This window comes from Piliocolobus tephrosceles, chromosome 13 (genome assembly GCF_002776525.5).
Source record: "Piliocolobus tephrosceles isolate RC106 chromosome 13, ASM277652v3, whole genome shotgun sequence".
Classification (NCBI taxonomy): domain Eukaryota; kingdom Metazoa; phylum Chordata; class Mammalia; order Primates; family Cercopithecidae; genus Piliocolobus; species Piliocolobus tephrosceles.
The window spans coordinates 46,898,480-46,923,642 of NC_045446.1; the positions used below are offsets into that span (position 1 = coordinate 46,898,480).

General features: G+C 52.1%; 1 protein-coding gene across 5 annotated transcripts in view; it reads left to right on the top strand.

The window, feature by feature from the left end:
• Nucleotides 1-23,775, top strand: part of ABCC8 (ATP binding cassette subfamily C member 8) — an 84,462-nt gene extending 60,687 nt beyond the window's left edge. For 4 of the 5 annotated variants that reach the window (XM_023230878.3, XM_023230879.3, XM_023230882.3 and 1 more), the window contains exons 18-39: nucleotides 1,324-1,359; nucleotides 2,068-2,166; nucleotides 3,192-3,276; nucleotides 3,920-4,000; nucleotides 5,657-5,794; nucleotides 7,822-7,947; nucleotides 8,867-8,966; nucleotides 9,193-9,434; nucleotides 9,533-9,699; nucleotides 10,752-10,821; nucleotides 11,646-11,803; nucleotides 13,568-13,660; nucleotides 17,826-17,928; nucleotides 18,480-18,593; nucleotides 18,955-19,075; nucleotides 19,222-19,352; nucleotides 20,330-20,408; nucleotides 20,542-20,650; nucleotides 20,982-21,085; nucleotides 21,862-21,995; nucleotides 22,497-22,559; nucleotides 23,128-23,775. In XM_023230878.3, coding sequence (XP_023086646.1) covers nucleotides 1,324-1,359; nucleotides 2,068-2,166; nucleotides 3,192-3,276; nucleotides 3,920-4,000; nucleotides 5,657-5,794; nucleotides 7,822-7,947; nucleotides 8,867-8,966; nucleotides 9,193-9,434; nucleotides 9,533-9,699; nucleotides 10,752-10,821; nucleotides 11,646-11,803; nucleotides 13,568-13,660; nucleotides 17,826-17,928; nucleotides 18,480-18,593; nucleotides 18,955-19,075; nucleotides 19,222-19,352; nucleotides 20,330-20,408; nucleotides 20,542-20,650; nucleotides 20,982-21,085; nucleotides 21,862-21,995; nucleotides 22,497-22,559; nucleotides 23,128-23,265 — 2,491 coding nt within the window. In that variant the 3' untranslated portion in view covers nucleotides 23,266-23,775. The remainder of the gene's footprint in view (nucleotides 1-1,323; nucleotides 1,360-2,067; nucleotides 2,167-3,191; nucleotides 3,277-3,919; nucleotides 4,001-5,656; nucleotides 5,795-7,821; nucleotides 7,948-8,866; nucleotides 8,967-9,192; nucleotides 9,435-9,532; nucleotides 9,700-10,751; nucleotides 10,822-11,645; nucleotides 11,804-13,567; nucleotides 13,661-17,825; nucleotides 17,929-18,479; nucleotides 18,594-18,954; nucleotides 19,076-19,221; nucleotides 19,353-20,329; nucleotides 20,409-20,541; nucleotides 20,651-20,981; nucleotides 21,086-21,861; nucleotides 21,996-22,496; nucleotides 22,560-23,127) is intronic. The other variant, XM_023230880.2, reaches the window with a different exon arrangement.
• The last annotated feature ends 1,388 nt before the right edge of the window (nucleotides 23,776-25,163 follow it).

Sequence of the window (25,163 nt, forward strand, 5' to 3'; positions counted from 1 at the left end):
TGGAGTTAGAAAATAGATTAGTGGTTGTGAGGGGCTGGTGGGAAAGAGAGGGAAGGGACTGCTGATGTGTATAGGATTTCTTTTGGGGAAGATAAAAATGTTTTAGAATTAGATAGTGGTGATAGTTGCACAACCTTGTAAATGTACTTTTAGTTTCAGAGGTATTCTAAACCTCTGATTTTTTTTAAGTGACAGGAAAGACAGAAAAAAGATATATCTAAAAAGGCTCTAGGAGTGACAATGGAAAAGAAAGTTGAGAAATATGGCTATAAGAAAAGGAGATGGGTGTCCCTCAGGCCCGGCAGAAAATTCAGTCTTGTTGCTCTGTGTTCAATGTGCAAATCTAAAAAATCCGAATGAAATAGATTAATGAGGCTCTGAATCCCTCAAAACTTTCCCTCCCCTCACCTCTCCCAAGAACATTTGAGACACCCTAGAGGTGGTATGAAGTCAGGATGGGAAGGTTGGCTCAGCTTTGTAAATAAGTTTAAGCCTCCGGCCTTTGCTTTCCAACACCAAAGAGGCTTCACTTTGCTGTATTTTCTCTGCCCTTTCTCCCTCTTTGTCCCAAAGTGTCAGTATGTGATGACAGGCTCAGCCTCTGTAACGGTAGTGACCATGTTTCTTGAGCCAAAAATCAGACCTCATGGCGTGTGACAAGTGTGCGTGTGTGGATGAGAACAGAGTGGCAAAATATTTGACATGGGAGCAGCTTGGGCAATCCAGGGCACATGGCACTGCACCTGACATCTTCCCTGGCAGATCCCCGACATTCCATGATTGTCTTCTGATGGGGCCACATGCGCTGCAGATCATGCCTGGAGCCCTCGCAGCTCCATGGCCATGGGTTCCCACCCCCAGAGTGCAGGTGCTGGTGTCAGCCTGCCTGGCCTGGCCTGGCTCTGTCCAGAGCGCTCCCTGCCCCAGCTATTTGTGCAGCTGTATCAGCCTCAGACCTCAGCCTGTTCATTCCAACCCGAATACAGAGGCTGGGTCTGGAGGAGCCACATAGTGGGCTTCATACTCCCTGACCTGGCAAGTTTTCCCCCCAGAGCCTGCACCAATGGCACCTCTCCCCATTCTCCCTCTTAACTGGGTCCTCCAGGGCCCTCCTCACACACCCACGTGGTCAGGCAGCAGAGGCTTCCCCAAGATGGCCACACCCCACACTCCACACCTCTCTATGCAGCATTTGTAGCTGTAGACTGGGTCCCGGGGATTGTAAAGGCATGCTCATGTTGGGTTAGAGGGAGCTCAGCATCTTCCTGGAGGACACAGTTCACTCCCATGAGAGCTCAGTGTGCCTTTCCTCCCCTGCTGCAGCCCAGAGCGGGAGACAGTGACCGGCTCGGATATCAGGTACCACATCCTGGGAACATTGCCCTCCAGGGTCAGCCCCCTCCAAGGCGCTCTCAGGCCCAAGGGAGCCACATCACTCTGCAGGGCAGCCCCCAGGCCCCAGCCCCAGCCCCAGCCCCAGCATCTGGGGGAGGCCAAGGAGGGCCCCTGTGCTCCACCAGGTGGCTTGGGAGCTGCTGCTGTTTCTATGCATTCATTTACTCCCTTCACACAAGATCATTTTTATCTGGGATCTCTTTTTTTTTTTTTTTTCCTTTTTTCCTTCAAAAACCACATCACACAAAATGTGGCTTCCTTGGCTCTGCTTTAAAAAAAAAAAAAAGTTCTTCCATTTGGAGAATTACCTGCTAAGTTCAGTGACTTGAGGGCTACCCAAAGAGGGAGGAAGCCAAAGGTTGAGTGTTCCCTTGGTTTGGTCATAGTTTTGGGCTCCTCCCTGACTAAGGAACAACAGACTGCAGGGCTGGGGCAGGCTGGGTGTAGGGCAGGGAGGGGATGAGGTCCTGCTGCCCCAGTCAGCTGAGACTCAGACCTCTCAAACCTGCCTGGGGAAAGGCAAGGCCACCAGAGGCCACGCTAAGCAGATTTTTACCAGCTGCACCTCCCCATCCCCTTGCCCCCGTCTGAGCAATCAGCTTGACAACTACCTCTGAGAACAAGACCCTGAGAATGCCTCCCGCACCCCTACTCCCACCCTGCTTCTTCCAGGAAGAGAGGCCCTGTGGCCTATGCTTCTCAGAAACCATGGCTGCTAAATGCCACTGTGGAGGAGAACATCATCTTTGAGAGTCCCTTCAACAAACAACGGTAAAAGCCTGTTGGAGGGAGGCAGGATGGGGAAGGGAGGAACTGTCTCTGGCCAGCCTACCCCAGTTCCGGGCCCCTCCATCGATCATCCACACCCAGCCATCTCACTCACCAGGCGCTTATCTGCACTCCAGCCTCTCCATATGGTGCACCTGGAGAGGGGCCAGGTGTGCCTGAGCATCGGGGCAATCCAGCTCCCGGAGGGAAGAGGGCAGGTGCGGAGAGAAGGGAGAGAGGCCTGCTGCCTTTTCTCTAGTTGGTGGGAGGGCTAGCCAGTTCTCTCTGTGAGTCTCCATTCGCCTGGCTTCTACACTATTTTCCCTCCAATGATAATAGTTAGGGCTAGCATCGATTGAGCTCTTATCACATACCAGGCCCAGTGCTGAGCTCTTTGTACACGGAATTTCCTCTCATGCTTACAACAACCTCAGTAGGTAGGTACTATTATTATTCCCACTCTACAGATGAAGAACCAAGTCTCAGAAAGGTTAGGTAACTTACCCAGCCAGTAAGTGACCAAGATGGGTCTCAAATCCAAAGCTAAATACATGTTTTTCACCAAGATACTCTGATGCCTCCATGAACTCTGGCTGGCACCTGCCCAGGCCAAGGGCTGGCTGGGGAAGTATGAGAGGAACAAGCTGGGCAAATATTTGACCAGCCATCATCATTACAGCCTAAACCAACCAGCAGTGATTTTTCCCTAGCAGTGCCCCAAGCATGGGCTCCGGCTGCAGCTTTTCCCACTGCATAGAGACCATGAGTGCCTTTTCAGCACTTACTCTGCATGTTTGCTCCCAACCAATTCCATCCTTCTAGTATTTAACCTGCGCAAACGCTGTGTGAAGTGCTGACCTCAGCAATTTTCAAGCTCACATGGTGTTTGCTTGCACCCAAGCGGGAGGCCCATTAAAGCCATTGCTTACCCTGGGCACAGCTACCCAGAGACTAATGACCCTCTGCAAGTGCTCAGGCCAACTCTGACCAGGCTGACCAGGTGCATCCCCTGCCTCTACCCATGCCAGGTACAAGATGGTCATTGAGGCCTGCTCTCTGCAGCCAGACATCGACATCCTGCCCCATGGAGACCAGACCCAGATTGGGGAACGGGTTAGTAGCAGCCTCTGAGGGGTTTTTTCAAAGCCAGGACCCCCAACCTATCATGCCCTGAGACACTACTCGGGAGAGTGGGTAACTAGGAAATAGGAGACGTTGAGGGCTGAAGAGTTGCCTGCAGTGAGGTCAAACGTGATGTCCTTGATGATGTCCTTTGACAGGTTTTCAGTCCTGCTTGGAGGGCAAGGTCAGCTTAGCGCCCTCCCAGGCTGGGATCTTCTTCATTTGTGCCCCAGGTATATACCGAGAGCCCATGCAGCCCTGTGCTCAGCCTGGGTGGTATTGTTCCCGTTCATCCTCTGGATGAGGTCCCCTCCACAAGCTTAGAGGAATAGAATTCCCCTGTGACTGTCCTCCCTTTGTGTGATTTAAATCCCTGCTGCCTCTGTCTTTGTTTGCATTGGTCAGATGGTCCCTAGCACCTACAGGATGAATCTTTAAAGACTTGGGGCTCATGCTCCCCTTTTCCAATTGAATTCAGTAAACATGCAAGTTCCTTCTCTCTGCAAGGCAAGAAGCGGGCAAAGATGTGGATAGAGCCAGGCCTCCGTCCCAAAGAGCTCACAGTCCAGTAGGGGCCAGGACAGTGTCCCCTGAATGGCTGAGGGCATGATCTGTTCCTCCTCTTTGGTGACAGGGCATCAACCTGTCTGGTGGTCAGCGCCAGCGAATCAGTGTGGCCCGAGCCCTCTACCAGCATGCCAACGTCGTCTTCTTGGTGAGTGCACCAGCTGGCAGTTCCCTTGGGGTCCTGGTCTCTGGCTGCCTCCTAGGCCTAACTGCCGCCTCCACCTCCCCCCGACCGCACCATCATCCAACAATCTCCCTCTCCAGGAATAAACCCCTACTGCCAGATATATTGCCTAATTATCCTAGTGATAGGGAAACTGAGGCAGGCAAGGATAGCACGAATGACCCATTACAGACTTCAGATTGAGCTCTGCAGTAGCCAATGAGGAGAGGCAAGCTGTAGTTACAGGCGGCCTGTCTGTGGGACAGCCCAACTATAAGAATGGCTGATACATGGAATGTGTGCTGCCACTTCCCATCTTATGCCCAGGACAGACATTGCTAATTGTTCACAGCATTATTTCCCATAGACCTTAACTCATCCTCAGAATCCTTCTCACCACAGCACTCCAGGTAACCACTAACTATCAAACATGAGATAAAACTTACTCGCTATCTTTACGCTCCTTCGTGTCAAGCTCTGTTGTGTCAGGTTTCTTGACTGACACTGAAGAATTCTAAGACCCAGTCCTTGGCCTTGAAGATTTAGAATCTGATAAGAGAGACAGAGCTCACCCAGTTCAAGAGGTCCAGCCCAGTTCAAAACCAAACTGTGCAGCCTGAACTATGAGGGGGACTTGTCCAGGGAATCAACTGTGAGGGCTGGAGTAATCAGGGAGGGCTTCCTGGAGGAGAGCCTCAAAGGGAAAGCCAATTAAACGGAAGGAAAGAGGGAGGCCATTTGCACAGGGAGTTGGAAGAAGGAAGCCCAAGTCTCTGATTCCAGCTTTATTCCCTCCCCTCTCCCTACACCACATGCACAAGCACTCGTTTACTAAAGACACTTCACAGTGGGAAGATTTTTAGTGTCCGTTACCATCTGACACATGCACAGCATTTTACAAAGCATTGGTGTATTCGCGATCTCTTGTGAGATTTAAACAACCCTGCTAGAGAAAAATGAGGCGGACATTTTATTTCAGCAAATGTTGATGAAGTGTCTACTCTGTGCCAGCCACAAGCACAAGAAGTCTCAGTTCTTGGGAGTGCCATAGTCAGCAATGGACAAACAACGATCAGATCTGGCTTTGCGCCAGTGTCACGGGAAGAGAGAGGAAGGAAGGGCAGGCATGGGGTCAGGACAGGACGCGGAGGAGCTCGTACTTAGGTGAGCGAAGGATGGGTAGGCGTTCACAAGGCAGACAAAAAGCAGAACAGTGCTCCAGGCAGAGGAGCAGCTCAGGAGATGGCCCAGACGGCAGGCTTCCTGAGAACCTGGAATGCAGAGTGCTGAGAAAGCACAGATGGCACACGAGTCTAGAAGGGAAAGTGAGAGGTTATAAAGCACTTGGAACACCAGCCCACAGGGTTTGACTTTAGAGATGATGGGGAGCTGTTGAAGGTCTAGGAGTCAGGCAGTGAAGTGATTAGATCTGTTTGAGAGTGATATCTGACAACTGCCCCATTTTAAGATGAAGTAACCAAGGCTCAGAGAAGTTGGGTGAGTTGTCCAAAGCCACACAGCTAACTAACTTCAGTCCCTAGACCAAAGTTGATAGAACTCTAATGGATTTTATACTCATTGTCACCCCTCCCCGCCATACCTGTCCCTGCCCTCTACTCTCCTTCTCTCCCTTCTGCCCAGGATGACCCCTTCTCAGCTCTGGATATCCATCTGAGTGACCACTTGATGCAGGCCGGCATCCTTGAGCTTCTCCGGGATGACAAGAGGACAGTGGTCCTAGTGACCCACAAGCTACAGTACCTGCCCCATGCAGACTGGGTGAGGGGGAACAAGGGGGTCCGGCTACAGGGGGCAGGGCTGGGGAGGCTGTCAAGCATCTTGGCAGGAACCAATCAGTTGTCTTGGTAGCAATTGCTGAGGGCCACAAAGCATAAGAGACCAGCACTGGATGACTTTATGCATGCTGGGCATCTCAGGGAGACCCTGTACAGGCCAGGGGTTTGGTGTCACCCAGACCCACAGGCACTCCCCATCCTGGCCTGGGCCCCCATGGTACACTCAAGGCTGGCACCAAGAAGTCTCAGGAATAATCACGTGCTCACTTCTCACCTTCTGATTACTGCCCTTTTGATGACCCATCCCCCTGGCCACTGGGAGTGCCCATTTGGATGGAAAAGCCATCTTTCCACCCTATGACCTTCCCGGGGTGGATGGATGCACCACCCCGGGAATCATATGGGAAATATGGAACCAAACAATAGCAGTAATAATAGAAACTTCAGGCTGGGCGCAGTGGCTCACACCTGTATCCAGCACTTTGGGAGGCCAAGGCAAGAGGTTCACTTGAGCCCAGGAGTTTAAGGCTGTGGTGAACCATGATTACGCCACTGCACTCCACTCCAGCCTGAGCGACGGAGCGAGACCTTGTCTCTGAAAACTTGAAAACAAAAAAAAAAAAAAGAAAAAAAGAAAGAAGAAAAAGAAAGAAAGAAAGAAAGAAACTTCAATATTATCAATAGAGTTCAATGTTGTAAAACTCCTCATTAACTAAATTCCCATACTCATCAGTAGGTAGAAAATAATTACTTTTTGATTTATTAGAAAGCATTTAATTTTTAAGAGGGAGATCATGTGACTTTTGAAATCTAGGTCCTGCCTACACCTATATAAATTTTCCTCTGAACATTAGCCAAAATTGAGGCCCTCCCTGAGCTTCAGGCCCGTGCCGAATGGCTCCGCTTATTTTCCCCAAGGTAAATCTTCCTTCCACGTATAACGAGACCCCTCCAGTATAAAAAAGAACCAAAATCACCCAAAGAAAAAAGACCCAAAGAAAAGACCCAAAGACCCAAAGATTTAAATATATATACAGATACAGAAGGTTTGTTTCTCAGTTTCTATAGTGACCCTGGCAATACCTTGTAGTTCAGGACAATCCTGAGGAACACAGAAGTGCTAGGTTCCTTGAGAAATCAGTGACCAGGACTCTCGAGCCCCTTGAATCCCAGCATAGGGTGGGAGGGGGTGAGGGCAGCAGGGGTGGGGTCTGAATTAATGGCAGGTCTACGTGATGGTGTCATCGAGTGTTCCAAATAAAAGTTTGATTGAGCCGGGTGCGGTGGCTCATGCCTGTAAATCCAGCACCTTGTGAGGCCAAGGTGGGTGGAATGCTTGAGCCCAGGAGTTCGAGATCAGCTTGGTGTAACATGGTAAAACCCCATCCCTACAAAAAAAAAAAAAAAATCAAAAAATTAGCCAGGTATGGTGGCGTGCACCTGTGGTCCCAGCTACTCAGGAAGCTGAGGCAGGAGGATGGCTTGAGCCAGGAAGCAGAGATTGCAGTGAGCTGAGATGGTGTCACTGCACCCCAGCCTGGGCAACAGAGTGAGACCCTATCTAAAAAAAAAAAAGATTTATTGATTCCAAAGAGGCATGGCCACACACACTTAGACCAGCAGGTGCTTTGCTAAGCCCTGATGGAGGCTGCCAGACCCCCCGTCAAGAGGAGCTAAGGGTAGTGTACAATGAGCCCGCATAGCGTATGACAGCTGCTGCCATGCGTGGAGTCCTTGTGGGTAATAAGCCTGCCTGAGCAGGATGCACTAATTTGCTCTGCAAACCCGGCCATTGAGAATTGCCCCTCAGATGTACCAAACTCTAGGTCCTAGGAGTGTGTTGGTGGGTCTGGGTTATCAATACCAGCCCACTTGCAGTGGATGAGCTGGAGGCCATTTGTAGTGAGGAAAGGGATGTGTCCACCTCCATCTCAGACTCCACATTTGAGGGATGTGACCACCATTCCTCCCCAGCCAGCCCCCAAACTAGGTTTGTTTCTGCCTTTCCAGATCATTGCCATGAAGGATGGCACCATCCAGAGGGAGGGTACCCTCAAGGACTTCCAGAGGTCTGAGTGCCAGCTCTTTGAGCACTGGAAGACCCTCATGAACCGGCAGGACCAAGAGCTGGAGAAGGTGGGTATATCCAGGGGTGGCCAAGCAGCCACCCCTGGATGCGAAGGTTCTGCTAGAACCAGAACTCATAAAGGTCTTCCTGTCCTTACTGCCCCAGGAAGCCCCCTAAAGGGCAGATGTGGGAGCTGGGCATGAACTTGCTCCTACCAGAGAAGAGACAGTACCTGTGCCAGGTACCCAGGGCAGAATCAGGTGGGCATCTTTGCCTTATCCTGAGATAGTCAGATACTATGTAGTTGCAAAGTTTCAGAAAATCAACTCAAACTGGCAAAGAAAACTAAGCAAAGCAAACAAGAGGGAGTTAAGGATTTTTTGATCCATGAAATAAAAAAGTCCAGGTGTGTCATAGCTTTAAGTGTGCTGGAGCCAGGTCGTCAGTGTCATCAGAAATCTGTTTCTCCCACCTCTTGGCTCTGCAGCCCTCAAATTGGCTCCATTCTCATGGTATCAGTGAGGGCCAGCAGCAGTCTTAGGTTTACATTCTCCCAGCTCAACAACTCTGCCAGAAAAAAAGCACCTTTTTCACCATGGTTTAGCAAAAGTTCCAGGGCTGAGTCTCATTTGTCCAATTTGCTCGTGTGCCCACCCCTGAACAAATCACTGTGGCCAGGGATGTGGAATATGAGGATTGGCCTGTCCTGGGTCATGTGCCCACTTTGGGAGCCAGACCCACCTGAATCACAGAGACTAAAAATAGGGGAAGAGTGGTTCCCCACAGGGATATGGGGGTGCTATTATCTCATGAAGGGGAAGGACTAAATCCTGGCAAGATGAATGTGTGTCTGTCTGCTCCTCCCTCAGGCAGGGACAATGTGGAAACCTGACATTGGTCATCACTAGGGTAGTTATCCCTTAACTTCCCCTTCCCCCACCAACCATATACCCTGAAGACATTGGCCAGGCCACATCTGTCTTATAGGAGACTGTCACAGAGAGAAAAGCCACAGAGCCACCCCAGGGTCTATCTCGTACCATGTCCTCGAGGGATGGCCTTCTGCAGGATGAGGAAGAGGAGGAAGGTACAGGCGATGGGACTGGGAGTGAAATTATGGCCTGAGGTCTGATCAGCCACAGAGAGGCTAAGGTTTGGGGTTCTGGGTGTGGTGCAGTAGTGTGCCTTTGATCAAGTGGCTTCCCTCTGTGTGCCTCCGTTGTCCCCTCTGTAAGTGGGGATAAAATGCCCCCTGATTCACCCTCAGAGGGATGGAAATGTGTAGCCACAGAGTGGGTTCTTGCGGCCTGCAGAGGAGGCAGCTGAGAGCGATGAGGACGACAACTTGTCGTCTGTGCTGCACCAGCGTGCCGAGATCCCATGGCGAGCCTGCGCAAAGTACCTGTCCTCTGCCGGCATCCTGCTCCTGTCGCTGCTGGTCTTCTCACAGCTGCTCAAGCACATGGTCCTGGTGGCCATTGACTACTGGCTGGCCAAGTGGACCGACAGCGCCCTGACCCTGACCCCTGCAGCCAGGAACTGCTCCCTCAGCCAGGTGTGACCGGTGGCCCGTGGCAGAGGCTGGGAGTGGGGGTGGGGGAGGGCTGAGCCCATGGGCACCCCAGAACCCCAGCTCACTCTCTGCCTGTGAAGGAGTGCTCCCTCGACCAGACTGTCTACGCCATGGTGTTCACGGTGCTCTGCAGCCTGGGCATCGTGCTGTGCCTCGTCACGTCTGTCACTGTGGAGTGGACAGGGCTGAAGGTGGCCAAGAGGCTGCACCGCAGCCTGCTGAACCGGATCATCCTAGCCCCTATGAGGTACCCCTCTCCCCTGGCCAGGCTGAGGCTGTGAGCAAGTCACTGTTCTCTGAGCCTTAGTCTTCCCATCTATAAAATGGGGATATACAACCTCTGTCACAAGCTTGTGGAGGTGACTCAAGGAGATAGTGTGTGTTAAAGTGCCCTCCTTGTGCAAGAAGCAGGGAGAAACTGGCATTTACTCAGCCAGAGACTGTGATAGGCATTGTGTGTGGTTAGCTCATCTAATTGTCACCATGGCCCTTTAAAGAGAGCGTCTGCACGTCCAGGTAAAGATTGGTTTCTCCTCCCTAAGCAGGTGTAATTTGCCCATCCCCACCCATGAGTTCAGCTCCCTACCCTCCCCTCCCTCTCTTTCCCTCAGCCAGCCTCAGGTTTTGACACTGGGGGAACAGGTAGCTGTTCTATTAATAATTTCCTGTAATGGGATGGATAAAAATCTCAAAGTCCACTTGATGTCAAAGAGGTTTAAAGTTGTCACTGCCCAATTGGTTGGCCAACTTGGTTTAAAAACACAACAGGCCAACAGGTTTTCTGGCCCCTTGTCAAGGCTAGACCTCACTGTCTAACTGCTCTTTTCACTTTCCAGCCTCACGAGTTTTTCGTGGCCCACAGATATGGCCGCCGAGTTTATTGACTCTGTTTGCCCCAGCTCTGTAATTCTGAAACGCCCTGGTTGGGGTTGGACTGACTCTGGGTCAGCCAGCCAGCAGGCTGTCCCCAGGGCCCTGTTCCCCTTGGCAGGTTGTCCCTCTGGAGAGGACTCTGTGTCCCAGGAGGACAGCTGCTGAGTCAGGCCAAGCCGGCAGCTGAGAAAGGCGGCAGTGGTCAGATGGGCTTGAGAACCTGAGAGGCTAATGAAAGGCCAGCGCCCCTTTGGGCAGCTGCAGGAATTCACGGGGATACAGGCCAGATGTCTACAAATTGGCAGAGGACGCCAGACTCATAAATGACTCCAAAGACACTTACATGAAATAAGTAATTATCTCATTCAGTAAACAGGAAGTAAATCAATGGACAAATGAGTAACTCTTCCTCTGACTGCCTCTTAGGTTTTTTGAGACCACGCCCCTTGGGAGCATCCTGAACAGATTTTCATCCGACTGTAACACCATCGACCAGGTACAGAGGACGGTGCCACACTTTCTCCCTGTCCAGAGACACCCCGGACCCCTGGGGGCTTCTCCTGTCTGAGGCTGGGTTCCCCAGATCAGGTGATCACAGCCCTCCGGGAGGAAGCCAGTGTCCCTGATCTGATTATAATGCTGCCTCAGGGCTGGGGCCTCCCCGGTGGAAGCCTCATAATAAGGCTGAGGGAAACCAGATCCCTTTATCTTCCACCAGAGATCCCACTGGTTCTCTTTAGTAAAGTTCCAGCATATTCTGAACCAAGGTCGCTGACTGTATGGAGAATATTCATTTTTGATTCAGCCTTTGTTCTTTATTTACCATCGTACTAGATGGTGTGAAGACAAAATCTTGATTCCTGCCTCAGGGAGTCTACCTTGTAGCTGGAAAGATAAGATGTGTGTCTATAATAAAGTGAGAGCAAGTCCGGGCTCAGTACCTCACTCCTGTAACCCCAACACTTTGGTAGGCGGAGACAGGTGGATCACTTGAGGCCAGGTGTTCAAGACCAGCCTGGCCAACATGATGAAATCCCTTCTCTACTAAAAATACAAAAATATTAGTCAGGTGTGTTGGCAGACACCTGTAATCCCAACTACTTGGGAAGCTGAGGCAGGAGAATCATTTGAACCCGAGAGTTAGAGGCTGCAGTGAGCTGAGATTACGCTGCTACATCTAGTCTGGGCAACGGTAAGACTTGGTCTCAGAAAAATAAAGGATCAAAAAATAAAGTGAAAGCAAAACATGGCGGCCGGTAGCACTCTTAAACACAGTTAATACCAAAACTCACCTCACTCTCTCCCCCTCATCTCCCTCAGCACATCCCATCCACGCTGGAGTGCCTGAGCCGCTCTACCCTGCTCTGTGTCTCAGCCCTGGCCGTCATCTCCTATGTCACACCTGTGTTCCTCGTGGCCCTCTTGCCCCTGGCCATCGTGTGCTACTTCATCCAGAAGTACTTCCGGGTGGCATCCAGGTGATGGCCTCAGGGTTGATGGGTGGGAGGTGCTTTGCAATGTGCAGTTTGCTAGACTCATCGTTATAAAAGTAGTAGGTTTATGTTCCCTCCAAAAAATAAAAGCAAAAAAACAGAAATGAAGGAAATAAAAATATCCACATTTTATTCCACTACCCTAGTATAATAGTCTGCCAACACACTCACACACTGAGGTTGACATCTGAATTATTTCCTTGGGAGATATAGTCAGGACTGGAATTGCTAGGTCATGATAAATGCACATCTTATGCCCTTCATTCATTTTGCCAACGTGCTTCCCAGGAAGGTTGCATCATTCTAGTGGTCAGACTGATTGCCAATGCATGAAATCGGAGGGCACCTGATTGAAGCACTGTTACGATTACATCTCCCAGCGCATGTGAGTCCAGAGTGTAGCTGTAAGCCTTGACTTGAGGGAGCCTCTCACAGCCATTCTCATGGATCACATTTGCCCTCATGAGCTTTGGATCCATTCACATGTCTTTCCTCATCAAAATTTTCTACGAATGTTCTCTAGGAAGTTCTTTCTGAGAGTGATTCTGCTAAAGTCATAGATTCAAAGAATTGTGGGAAAAAAATTAAAGAACCTCTAGGCCAGTGTTTCTTAAACTGCCAATTACAACCCATCAGTGGGTCATGAAATCAGTATCATGGATCACAACCAGCATTTTTTAAAAAATGAAATAGAACAGAAAACATCAGACTGTATTCATAGAGTAACAGCAAACTTTGCCTCATGAAACCTTTGTTTTGGTCATGTAGGTGTGTGAGTACTGACTTGTGAGATAAAATATATTTCTGACTGCAGGTTGTGGTCAGAAAGGTTAAGTACCTTTCCCAAGGGCACATAGTTGGCTAGAAACTAGAGTCGAGATACTTATAAGCAATAGTAAATAATAAAATTTAGATGCATTTTGGCCACAATTACCTATCCCAAAGGATCAACATTTGTATAAATGGCTTTTTGCTTGGATGATCCAGAATGGCCCGACACCCACACGAGCAACATAGCTTGTTGACACTCATAAAATTACAGTGGCTTTCAAAGTGCTGCACAAGCTGTTCTACAAAGTTCATTTCTTCTGCCAGAGAAATAGCCTGGTCTCTCTGGCACCCACTCTGACCCTGGAGACGGTTTATCAGGGAAATCAACTTCCTGCATCCCAAATTGGCCTCCTGTCACTGATGTGCTTGTCAAAGTGCAGCTTTGGGGAGCAGGAGGCAATTCTGCTGCTATGGAAACCTCTGGCCTTACCCCAAGATGAAACCTATCATTTCATCACATCACTGGCCAGGGTCTAAAGAGCTCCTTGATGGGGTAAGTGGAAGACAGGGTTGAATGCTTTGAGTTTGGTCTTCTGTTCCTTTGGCCAGCTGTCTCAAGCTTCAGCTTGTTCACCTGTAAAATGGAACTAACACTGCCTGCCCAGCCTTAGCTCAGCTCGAGGCTGTGCACAGAAGTACAGGGACAGATGGCCACCTGGGGTGGACAATACTCAGGAAAGCAGTAACTATGCCCCACTTCAGGCTGTGTGTAAGCATTGTACATAAACAATCTCATTCAGTGCTCACAACAGCTTGATGGGCTGGAGTCACTGTCTTCCCCCTTCACGGGTAAGAAGCTAAGGCCTGGAGAGGTGAGGCCGTTCATCCACACAGCAGTAGCAGGTGGAGGTAGGCTTCAAGTCCAGGCCGAGCCCTGAGGCTGCCCTCTTAACTATTCCACTCTGTTCCCCACCATAGGGACCTGCAGCAGCTCGATGACACCACCCAGCTTCCACTGCTCTCGCACTTTGCTGAAACTGTGGAAGGGCTCACCACCATCCGGGCCTTCAGGTACAAGTCCACATTCCCCCAAGGTAGGAGTGGAACAGGGGTGGGGCCAGGGGCACAGGCCATGAGATTTGATTCTCAGGGCTCCACTTAGGAAGGCCAAGGACACGTCTCTCTCAAGCCACCTCAGGCCCCAAGGCCCAAGGGATATCCACCAGCAGGGACAGGCCAGGTGGGCTCCCACTGAATGTTCTAGAGAGGAAAATTCCAGCTCTGTAGACAAGCCCAGGGCCTCTATGAGGCAGAGCATGAAAAGAAACAAAGCTGGGACAAGTCTTCATGTATCAATGCTAGAAAGGGCCTTAGGTGCAGGCCACCGTGAGCCCTTCTTTTATTAAGGAGCTCCTGTGTGCAAAACACTATGTTCAGTACTGTACAGGCCAATCCCACTCATTCTGCCCTGCAACCCTCGGTGCTGAGAAGGGTCATTTCCACTGCACAGATAAGGAAACTGAGGCGCAGAGATGTTCTCTACCCTTTCTGTGTAAGGTACCACAAAGCCCAGACTTGAACGTATTTGCTCATGCAACAAACATTTACTGAGCCCCGACCATGTGCAAAGCCCCATGCCAGGCACTAAAAAGATGAGTCAAATGAGCCACTGCCCTGTAGGCATTTACAGCCCAGACTTTGGGCAGGCCACAATAAACCCATGTGACAAGTACTCTGAAAAAAAACTGATTCAAGGGCTGTGGGAGCATAGAAGAGAGACAGTCAGGGAAGGTTTTTGTAGAGGAGGTGTCATCAGAACTAGGACTCAAAGGAGGGGCAGGAGTTCACCAGGCTGGAGGAATTCCTGAAAACTTCAGTGCCCCTACCATCCTCTCGCTATCCTGCGTGGTGATGTTGAGGTGGACAGGAGCATCTGAGGCTGCCTGGCAAGTGGAGGAAGCTGTTGTTCCGCACTCCCCCAGGGTCTGTCTCATCTCCTGGGCATCTCTCTTTCAGTGAGGCAGGCCAGAGACCCCTGACACACATAGTTGGGCTCTTTTCTCATCTTCACCCAGAGAGTGATAATAGGTTATTTTTAGGGTGGCACAGCTGCACAAAGTGTGACAGTAACCATGAGACATCAAGCCCTGTGTCCAGGAGTAACCCTAGGGCACAAGGACCAGCCAGGGGCCCAGAGAGGCTTACATCTCCTCCCCCAACCCCTGAAGTCCAGCTTCAGCCCTGGAGAGGTACCCAGGCCCCTCTGCCCACTCCCTGAAGCACCTAGGGCCAGTGGAAAGCCACCTCTTAGGGATCTTGTCTAGGTAAAGAAGAGCAGAACAAAGCTCTGCCCTGGCCTTGGCACTGCTCCCTGGACATCCCTTGCCCCTGGACAAGACCGTGCTGTGTCTTCCACAAAGAAGCTCCCTGGGGACTGGATTATGACTCTATAGTCTCCTCCCAGTCTCATCTTCTCAAGCCTGAACTTCTCCCATTCCTTCACTTCCAGGTCCCTCGACATTACTGAGCCTAGCCTTTGCTCTAAGTTTTGATGATTTTCCTCTCTAAATTGGTGTCTCAGAGGGCCCTGGGGTAGAGAGATGGTGACTCTTCTAAAGTGGGCCAGATCCCCTTGTATGCAGATCCCAGCTTCCTGTAAGCAGCCTCCTATCAGGGCAAACCTGTGGTCAGCCAGAGCCACTGCTACCCAGTGAGGTCTTCCACACCCTACTGACACGGTGAATGATTTTTAAATTTGAATGAAAGGCTTTTTAATCAACCCTGTGCACGTTTAATGCATTGGCTTTAACCCAGCAGCCTGTTGAGAGCTATTACCATTTATTGATTGCCCACTTACTGCGTGCCAAGCACCGTGCTAAGTGTTGTATGTGCGTTATTACATTTAATCCTCACAAGAACTGCATAACATAGGTACGAGTCACCACATTCTCCAAATGCAGAAACCCAGAGAAGCTGGGTAATCAATCCAAGTCACACAGACTGCGGGGGCTGGCGCTGAGCTTGGAACTCAGGTTTGCCTGACCTTCTGGGCTTTCCTAAGAGACCTCAGTTTTTCCCAAAAGAGTTTCAAGAGTGCCCAGCACTGGGCTCAGTGGTGGGCTCAGAGGTTATTTTCGTTCATATAGGAACTTTCACTTCCCCATTTTATTCATGAGAAAACTGAGTCTCAATCCTGACACACAGCCAGGAAGTTGTGACATTCAGGCTCCAACCTGGGTTTACACGGCTGCAAGGCTGGGGCTCTTTTCCAGTCCTCAGACACACTGTCGCACGCCTGTGGCAGAAGCTCCCATCTCATACTTGCCGACCCTCAACTCACACAGTCCCGAGACCCACATGTGCTGAGTGCCTCACACTCCTATAACGTGCACGTGCCCTGATGCACACACATCTTCAACACGCACTTACTCGAACCCTTCAGGCATGGTTTCACACTCGCCTCAGACACGTCACCCTCCCACACATCTCCACCCTGGAGGTATGCAGGAGCAATGCTCTCTCCCACCTCAGAGCCTCCCTTCACTCCCCTCAGACACATGCCCTCTCTCCACCCAGAGACAATCAAAGCTGAACAAACACCTTCCAAGAGTGAAAAGCAAATGCCCAGTAAGATACGTCTTGGGTGCCTTTGTGTCCCCTAAGTTTGGTCCTATCAGACCAGCGATGATGGGACAGTTTTTCTTTCGTTCCTTCCTCCATCATCAAACAAGTGCTCCTGCATCTCCTATGTCAGCAAGTTCTGAGGGAAGCGGCCAAGGAGAGTGATGACCGCAGCCCAGGCTGGTCAGAGGGAGGAGGCAGGTCCATGCACAGCAACTCAGGGAAAACATGATGAGGACCCAAGGATGAGAAAGAAGCCTCCAGAGTTCCCTGTACAGAGAGATTTCATCTATTTCAGAGGGTCGGGGGAGTGCCATGCATTCATCCAACAAGTATTTATTGATAGTGCCAGGTGCTGGGATACATTGGTGGATCAAATAGACATGGCCTCCATCTTCATGGAATTTGCAGTCTATTGAGGGAGATGATTATAAACAGCTAGAGAAATGCATGTACAACAGATACTGGGGAGCAAACAGGTTGCAGAGAATAATAGAGGAAACCTACTTTATAGTAAGGTAGTGGCCAGGAAGAGCCTCTCTGAGGAGGCAGCATTTAAGGTAAGGCCTGAAGCTTGAGTTGAGCCAGCCTTTGAAGAGCAAGGGTGAAAGCCTTCCAGGCAAAGGGAATAGTGTATGCAAAGGCCCTGGGGTAGGGAAGACTTTAGTATTGTCATAGAGCTTTTAAAAGGCTGACTGGGTGCAGCATAGTGTGTGGGGTGTTTATGGCAGGAATTAGGTTGGCAGGAGGGGGTTCTTCATCCTATAAGCAGTGGGAGGTCATTAATTTTTTTTTTTTTTTTTTGAGGTAGAGTCTCACTCTGTCACCCAGGCTGGAGTGCAGTGGGGTGATCTCGGCTCACTGCAACCTCCACCTCCCGGGTTCAAGTGATTATCCTACCTCAGCCTCCCAAGTAGCTGGGATTACAGGTGTGCACCACCATACTCAGCTAATTTTTGTGTTATTACTAGAGACAGAGTTTCACCATGTTGGCCAGGCTGGTCTTGAACTCTTGACCTCAGGTGATCTGCCCACCTCAGCCTCCCAAAGGGCTGGGATTACAGGGGTGAGCCACCACGTCTGGCCGGAGGTCATTAATATTCTAAGCAGTGGGGAGAGGACACAGTTTGCGATTTACATAGATGAAGCCAGCCACTGTGTGGAGCGTGAACTGTAGGGAGACAGCAGGTAGACGTATTCAGGAAGCTCATGCAGTAGTCCAGGTGAGAGTTTATGGTGGGCGGGAAGCAGGATAGAGGGGGAGGGAGGCAAGGACTCTTTCGGAGATAGACATAAGAGGACTTGCCAAGGGGCTGAATATGAATCCAGGTGATTCCTGGGTGAGAAACCGGGTAAAGGGAGGTGCTCCTTATTATAACGAGAAAGACCTAGAGAAAATGGGTCTTGGGGTGAAAACAAGAGTTTGGAGGAGGTAGGGACTCTGATCAGGTTTGAATAAGCAGAAAAGAGCGGGCATTCCAGAGAGGATGAAGTGGCCACGGTGGCATGTCTGGGGACTGGTGACGCCCTGGTGTCTCCCTCTGCAGGTAGGGAGACTCCTAGGAGCTATGTGGACCAACACTGTTCCCTTAGGAATTTCTCATTCTCCCTCCAGGTACGAGGCCCGGTTCCAGCAGAAGCTTCTCGAATACACAGACTCCAACAACATTGCTTCCCTCTTCCTCACGGCTGCCAACAGATGGCTGGAAGTCCGAATGGCAAGTGCTATTCCCCCCTACCCTGGCCCCTGCAGAGGGCTTCTGATAGCAGGGTGGGGCCAGAGCAAGAGCACACAGGGACCCGGGAATGAAAGAGAGGATAGGATACCAGATCGTGTGGACACCAAGCTTTTCTGCTCCCTCCAGCCCTGGTGGTCCTCCTAGTGTCTAGCCTGCGCTCCTTTTCCCCATATCACTGCCTGGAGGCTTGTGTATCTGAGGTGTGTGCCAGTGGCTAGAATAATTGTGAATGTGTATCTGCAATGGGTCATATGACACCCACGTTGTGTGTGTTTGTGGGCCAGCTGAGGCGTGCGTGTTAAAGGGTGTGCAGGGGCTGGGGGGTGGGGGAGCATGAGCTTGTGGGACATGTTGGCTCCTGGGGCTCCAGTCTTTGCAGCCCTTGTGTGTGTCTGAGGATGTGTGCGTGAGTTGCAGGGTTGGGGCAGAGGTCTTGCTGAGCTGCTCTCTGCTCCAAAAGGGAGTGAGGTGGAACAGGGGCCTGTGGCTCCAACCTCCAAATGCCTAGGCCAGCTCCTCTCCCTCTGCAGGAGTACATCGGTGCATGTGTGGTGCTCATCGCGGCTGTGACCTCCATCTCCAACTCCCTACACCGGGAACTCTCTGCTGGCCTGGTGGGCCTGGGTCTCACCTATGCCCTAATGGTGAGCGGCAGTGGGCTAGGGCAGAGGAGGGATCAGCCACCAGCACTCCTGGAGCATCTTCCCCACTGGAGACATGAGACACCCCCAGGCCTTACCCCAAGCTCATTTGCATCTGATGCCAGAGGGACAGTGGGCAGGAGGGCTGACCGGCCAGCCCCAGGCCCCAGACAAGTGGAGGCTGGGGAGCCACATGACTGACTCTCCCCATGCCTCCAGGGAGTGCTGCTCTGAGCAGGCAGCTGATGGCAGCAAAAGGAATCTGGGGCCCTGGCCCCCCTCCAGCCTTAAGAAGAGCCATCCTGGTGGCTGAGAACAGAACTAAGTGACCACAGAGTATGTGCCACTGGCTTGCTCCCCACAGGTTTCCAACTACCTCAACTGGATGGTGAGGAACCTGGCAGACATGGAGCTCCAGCTGGGCGCCGTGAAGCGCATCCACGGGCTCCTGAAAACTGAGGCAGAGAGCTACGAGGGGCTCCTGGGTGAGGGGCTCAGGGAGAGGGATGGGGAAGAGCCCAAGGAGGAGTGTGTCTGGGTTGGGGACCACAAGAGAGCCTGGGGATGGGGTGGCACTTTCGGATACTAGCTGTGGCCCACGCCTGGTGGCTGAGCCCAGCCTGGCCCCCAGCACCATCGCTGATCCCAAAGAACTGGCCAGACCAAGGGAAGATCCAGATCCAGAACCTGAGCGTGCGCTACGACAGCTCCCTGAAGCCAGTGCTGAAGCACGTCAACGCCCTCATCTCCCCGGGACAGAAGGTCAGAGCGCAGGCCCAACCCAATGCTGCAGGACAGGCGTGAACAGGGGATGGGGCATGCACGGAGCTGGACGGCTTCGCAGTCACCTCATGGTCTTCCAGGGCCAAGGCCTCTCACTATTCAGACATCACAGTCTCCTGCCCTGGGCCTGTGGGGGCCCATCTTTCCTCTCCCTCTATTCCCTTCCCCCAGTGTTGCCCTCAGACCTTGTCTCCTCACTCATCCACCAAGGAGACGACACTTTGGACTCCCCCGGCTCGCATGGTCTTTGTCAGGGCCTCCCTCTCTGTGACTGGTCAGGAGCTTTCCCTAGGGCACTGCCCCTGAGCTTCAGGGCAGAGACCTGGGGGCAGACAACGAGGCCGCCCTTGTACTGGGGGAGAGCCCCTGCCTATGGCCCTGGCCCAGCTCTCCTCTCGTTTCCCCCTCTGTCTCTGTCTCACTTTGCTGTGACCGTCCATGTCATTCTCTGACCTTGGGATGTACCTCTGTCCCTGCCTCTCTCATCCATCTATGTCACTATCTCTGTCTCCGTATTGTAATTTATGTTGGTACCCAAGGGCCAGGAAGCAATGGGATCAGAGGTGGCTCCCGTGTAAGGCAGTGCACACAGACGCATCCCTCCATACCACTCTCAGCTGCCTCTGTGTCCTCCTGCCACACTCACACCCATAGAGACACACCAGTGCCCCCAGCTCTCCTGCAGCCAAGTACCCGGCACACCCAGACCCACACCAAGGCCCAGGCAAATGGACATCCATGCCCGTGCTTACGTGCCGGTCCCTGTGTGAGCCCTCTCTGGACCCACTGCAGGAAACAAGCCCAAACCTGTGGTGTCCGAAGAAAAGCTGGTCAGAAAACCAGGACAAAAAGAAACCCTGTGACCTCCCACACCTGCACACACACCCAGAGCTAGCACTAGAGGCTACTCCCAGCAGCCCCAGACCCCCAGCTGCGGTGCCTGCTTCTCTTTCCAGATTGGGATCTGCGGCCGCACAGGCAGTGGGAAGTCCTCCTTCTCTCTCGCCTTCTTCCGCATGGTGGACACGTTCGAAGGTGAGTTGTAAGGCGGGCACCCCATGTGTACCCACAGCCACCAGATGAAGCCTCAGCCCTGGCACATGGTCAGACATGACAGGAGGCCCAGCAGTCACCACCTTCCCCTGCACCCTCATTGGGACCCATACAGGGCGCATCATCATTGATGGCATTGACATCGCCAAACTGCCGCTGCACACCCTGCGCTCACGCCTCTCCATCATCCTGCAGGACCCGGTCCTCTTCAGCGGCACCATCCGGTGAGCCCCACCACCCTTCAGGCCCACCCAGCCCAGGCCAGCTTAGTTCCATCAGATCTGGAGCACAAAGAGGAGGGGGCTGGGGGAGACCAGGATCCCAGAGGCGTTTCCTGCTCATGCCCTTCTCTATCCCATCAGGCCCAGGCAGGCTCTGGAAGGGGATCCCCCACCCATGGATCTAAGATGCTGTCCCCCACCTACTGCCACCACCTCGGTGTTGCTCCCAGCCAGACCTCCAACTCAGTCCACTCTCACTCACTGCCCTCTGCCTCCTGGGGATGCAGGCAGGACCCTGCTCCCTCCCTACTGGGGCTTTCTGTGCCACTTCCAGATTTAACCTGGACCCGGAGAGGAAGTGCTCAGACAGCACGCTGTGGGAGGCCCTGGAAATTGCCCAGCTGAAGCTGGTGGTGAAGGCCCTGCCAGGAGGCCTTGGTAACTACTCCTGGCTGTGTAGTCAGGTTGGTTGGGCACTCAAGGACCCTGTAAGGAAGGGAGACAGAAGCCCGTGTCTCAGGTTTGCCCCAAGTTTGGAGTCCGAAGCCCAGCAGGACCATTTAGACCTACTTCTCACTATTCAGGGGCCCAAAGAGGTCAGGTGTCTTGCCCCAGGTCACACAACTGGTCAGTTCAGGGTCTGGCTCCTCCTGCAGGGTACAGTGGGTACAGTCAAGGACCCCTGTGAGACAGAGATTGCAAGTTCCCAATGCCACAGGGGCATCTTCAGCCCTGCCCTGCCCCATCTACCTGCCTGCCCAGTTCTGCCTTAGGGGAGGAGAAGAGGGACTGGGCAATCATAGACACAGGTCACTCATCAAGTCCACTGGTGATTGGCAAAGCCTTGGTATATTTGCTGCAGCTCCTAGAGCATTGGGGGTGGCTAAGCCTTGGTTTCAGTGAATCACCCTACCAAGGCCCACACTATATACACACTCAGTGCACCACTCAGTGCCCACGCCCCCTCCCAGAACTGCCCAGGGCCACAGCAGCACACATCTCCAGGGGTGCCCTTCTCGTTGCAGTCCCTGCAGACGGCCTCCACATTGTTGTGTCAGGTACACCAGCCCTGCACACGCCTGTGCTCTCAGACACACACCCACCTATTTGCCCTCATACACACATTTTCCAACAGCCCCCCAAGCCATCCCATCTGCTCCACTCACAGCACAAGATTAACTCAGTCCTACTTCCTCTCCCTGGGCTGTTTTCAGATGCCATCATCACAGAAGGCGGGGAGAATTTCAGCCAGGGACAGAGGCAGCTGTTCTGCCTGGCTCGGGCCTTCGTGAGGAAGACCAGCATCTTCATCATGGACGAGGCCACAGCTTCCATTGACATGGCCACGGTTGGTCCTGGGCACCTCCATGGGACGGTGGCCTTAGAGAGGGTTTAGTTTAGGCAGAAATTTGCACAAAGTAGCCCTGAGGCTCAAGTTGCCTTTAACATCAAATGCTATTTGTCACAGAAAGTGAAAAGAGCTGGGGGACCCTGACTCTGTCTAGCCTTAGGGAATGTTACACACACACACACACACGCACACACAAAAACACTACACAAACACAAACATAAGCTGCCCACAGACCCACACAGACTTCACACTGTCACCTATCACAACAGCACACACAGCCACAACCACAACCTACATACACACACACAGCTGAGTCCCCAACAGGCTGAGTCCAGTCCCTGAGTGCTGGGAACCTGTTCAGTCCTGTGGGGTGGGGGTGGGACTAGGATCAGGATGAGATGGGAGCCGAACCACAAACCTGGGCTCCACATCCCCCAAGCCAGGCCAGACCCCATCCACTGGGCAGGTGAGCCAACAGCTGTTGCCCCCACTTGGCAGGAAAACATCCTCCAAAAGGTGGTGATGACAGCCTTCGCAGACCGCACCGTAGTCACCATCGCGGTAAGGGGCCCATTGATGGGGTGCAGAGGGACACACAGGGACAGGACTGGCCTCTTGTGCCTGTCATCAGTGCACTGTTCCTGGGCTTGCCTGGTCCCAGTAATCAAGAAAGGACCCTGAAGTAGGCAGTTCAGGGCAAGGGGTCTGGAGGACATGCAGGGTGCCTGGGTTGCAGGATTTGGGGCGGGGAGTTTTGCCCCTGTACTTCCCTCAGACCTCCCCTCTCCTTCTCCAGGTTCCAAGGTCTGCCCCTGTCCCAAGGCCTTGTATGTTAGGCTGGGGTTACTTCTCCATAAGAAGTGGGGGAGGGGTTGTGGAGGGTCTCTGAGCCTTGAAGCCTGGAGGTGGGGTAGAGTTGGGTCTTGGAGAGGAGAAAAGGGTGGTATTAATGGATGGAGGGCTTGTAGTCACATCCACCCCAGGAAAGCGCGGTCCCCACAGAGACAGGACATTCTGGCCACATTCCTTATCCTCCTCCTCCAAGCTACAGGAGGGCCACCCTCTGCTGTGGCTCCCACCGCGGGAGGTATTCCCACCATCCTGACCCGTCCCCTCCTGCCCTGCCCAGCATCGAGTGCACACCATCCTGAGCGCAGACCTGGTGATCGTCCTGAAGCGGGGTGCCATCCTTGAGTTCGATAAGCCAGAGAAGCTGCTCAGCCGGAAGGACAGCGTCTTCGCCTCCTTCGTCCGTGCAGACAAGTGACCTGCCAGAGCCCAAGTGCCATCCCACACTCCGACCCTGCCCATACCCTTGCCTGAGTTTTCTAACTGTAAATCACTTGTAAATAAAGAGATTTGATTATTTCCTACTAGAGGCCGTGAGTCTGGTGGGCAGGGGCTGGCGGCGGATGGTGGGTTCAGTAGAACCAGCCTGCCTTTGGCATCAGGCAGACCTTCAGAAGCTGTGTGAGTGTGGGCAAAAGCTTGCTTCCTTACCTGTGAAATGAGGTCTCTATTAGTCAGCCAGGCTGCCACAGCAACATATCACAGACTGGGTGGCTTTAACAACAGACATTTTTTTCTCACAGTTCTGAGGGCTGAAGCCTGGGATCAAGGTGTTGGCAGGTTTGGTTTCTCCTGAGGCCTCTCTCCTTGGCTTGCAGAGGGCCATATTCTGGCTGTGTGCTCACACGGCCTTTGCTCTGTGCACATGCATCCCTGCTCTCTCTCTCTGTCTTAAAAGGACACTAGTCATATTGGATTAGGGCTCTACCCCTAAGACCTCATTAAACCTTAATTATCTCCTCAAAGGCCCTATTTCCAAATAGTTACATTGTAGGATTAGGCTTCACCCTGTGAATTTGGTGGGACACAATTATGTCCATAGCAAGGGTGATAGCATTTCTGCAATGAGTTTATCAGATAAGGTAACAGATCTCCATACAGCTTGGTCTCCTTTCTTCTCACTTTCATTCTTGAATTAAAATCTGGATTAACACTATTTCAATTGAAAATGACAGGAACCCAATTCAAAGTCACCTAAGCAGAAACTGAAGTTATTGCAGTGTGTGACTGACAAGGCTAAGAGGTATACTACTTCAAGCATGGCTGGATCCAGGTGTTTGACATCCTTACAGGATGTGTCTTCCTTTCTGGGTTCCATTTTCCTCTCCCTCCCTTATGACAGATGGCCACTAGCAGCTCTAGCTTACATCCTGCCCCAAGGCAACCCAAGAGGCAAAACAGATACTCCTTCCCAATAGTTCCAGCAAAAGCCTGGGAGCAAATCTCAATGGATCAACTTGGGTCACATTCCCATCCCTACCCCACTGTGATCAGAGGAGTGGCATCCACTGGCTGGCTAGGCCTGGATCATGTCTCCATCTCCATCCCCCAAGCAGGGGCATTCAGAAGTGGAAGGGTGGTCCTTCAGAGGGAAAGCACAGAGCATGAGCCACAGGCCAGCCAGGTGGTGTCTGGGAGACACTGGAGCCCAGACACCAGGGAGACTGAAACAGCAGCTGTCCTGACTTCCTCTGCATCACGAAACAAGGCTGCACATCTGCCCTCGGCCAAGAAATGGCAGGTGCTCATTTGCATCTCATTTTATGATCATTTGCATATCATCTGCAGTACTGGCTACACCAAGCCCTGGGGTGCAGACCTAAGAATCTGGAACCTGCATCCCCTTGGCTGCAAGAGGATCAGAGAGGCACAATATAAGAAAAGCCCACCAGTTATTGGAGGTAGGTCCAGTGCAGACCCCTGTGGATGTTCCAGGAGCCAGAGAAGCTCAGAAAGGAAGAGCTCTGTAAAGCCTGGCAGGCTGCATGGAAAAGACAAAATTTGAGTTAAACATTGTGGGGGATAGGGATTGGATAGGGAGAAAGTCAGCAAAAGGGCTGGGGTGGCAGGTGGGGACAGCAGGAGGTAAGGAGTGATGGTGGAAGTGTGTTAAGAGTGTTGGTTGATCGGGGAGGTGGGAGAAAGATGAGAGCAGTAGGGAGGGCATCATATCAGAGAGCCCTGAATGCCAGGGCAAGGAGTGTGCGGTATGCCCATGGACAAACAGGGAGAAGGGTTTTGAGCAAGAAAGGGACTTGACAAGTTCAGTGTTTGGTGGAGATGACTATAAGCAAGTGCAGGATGGAGCAAAAGGGG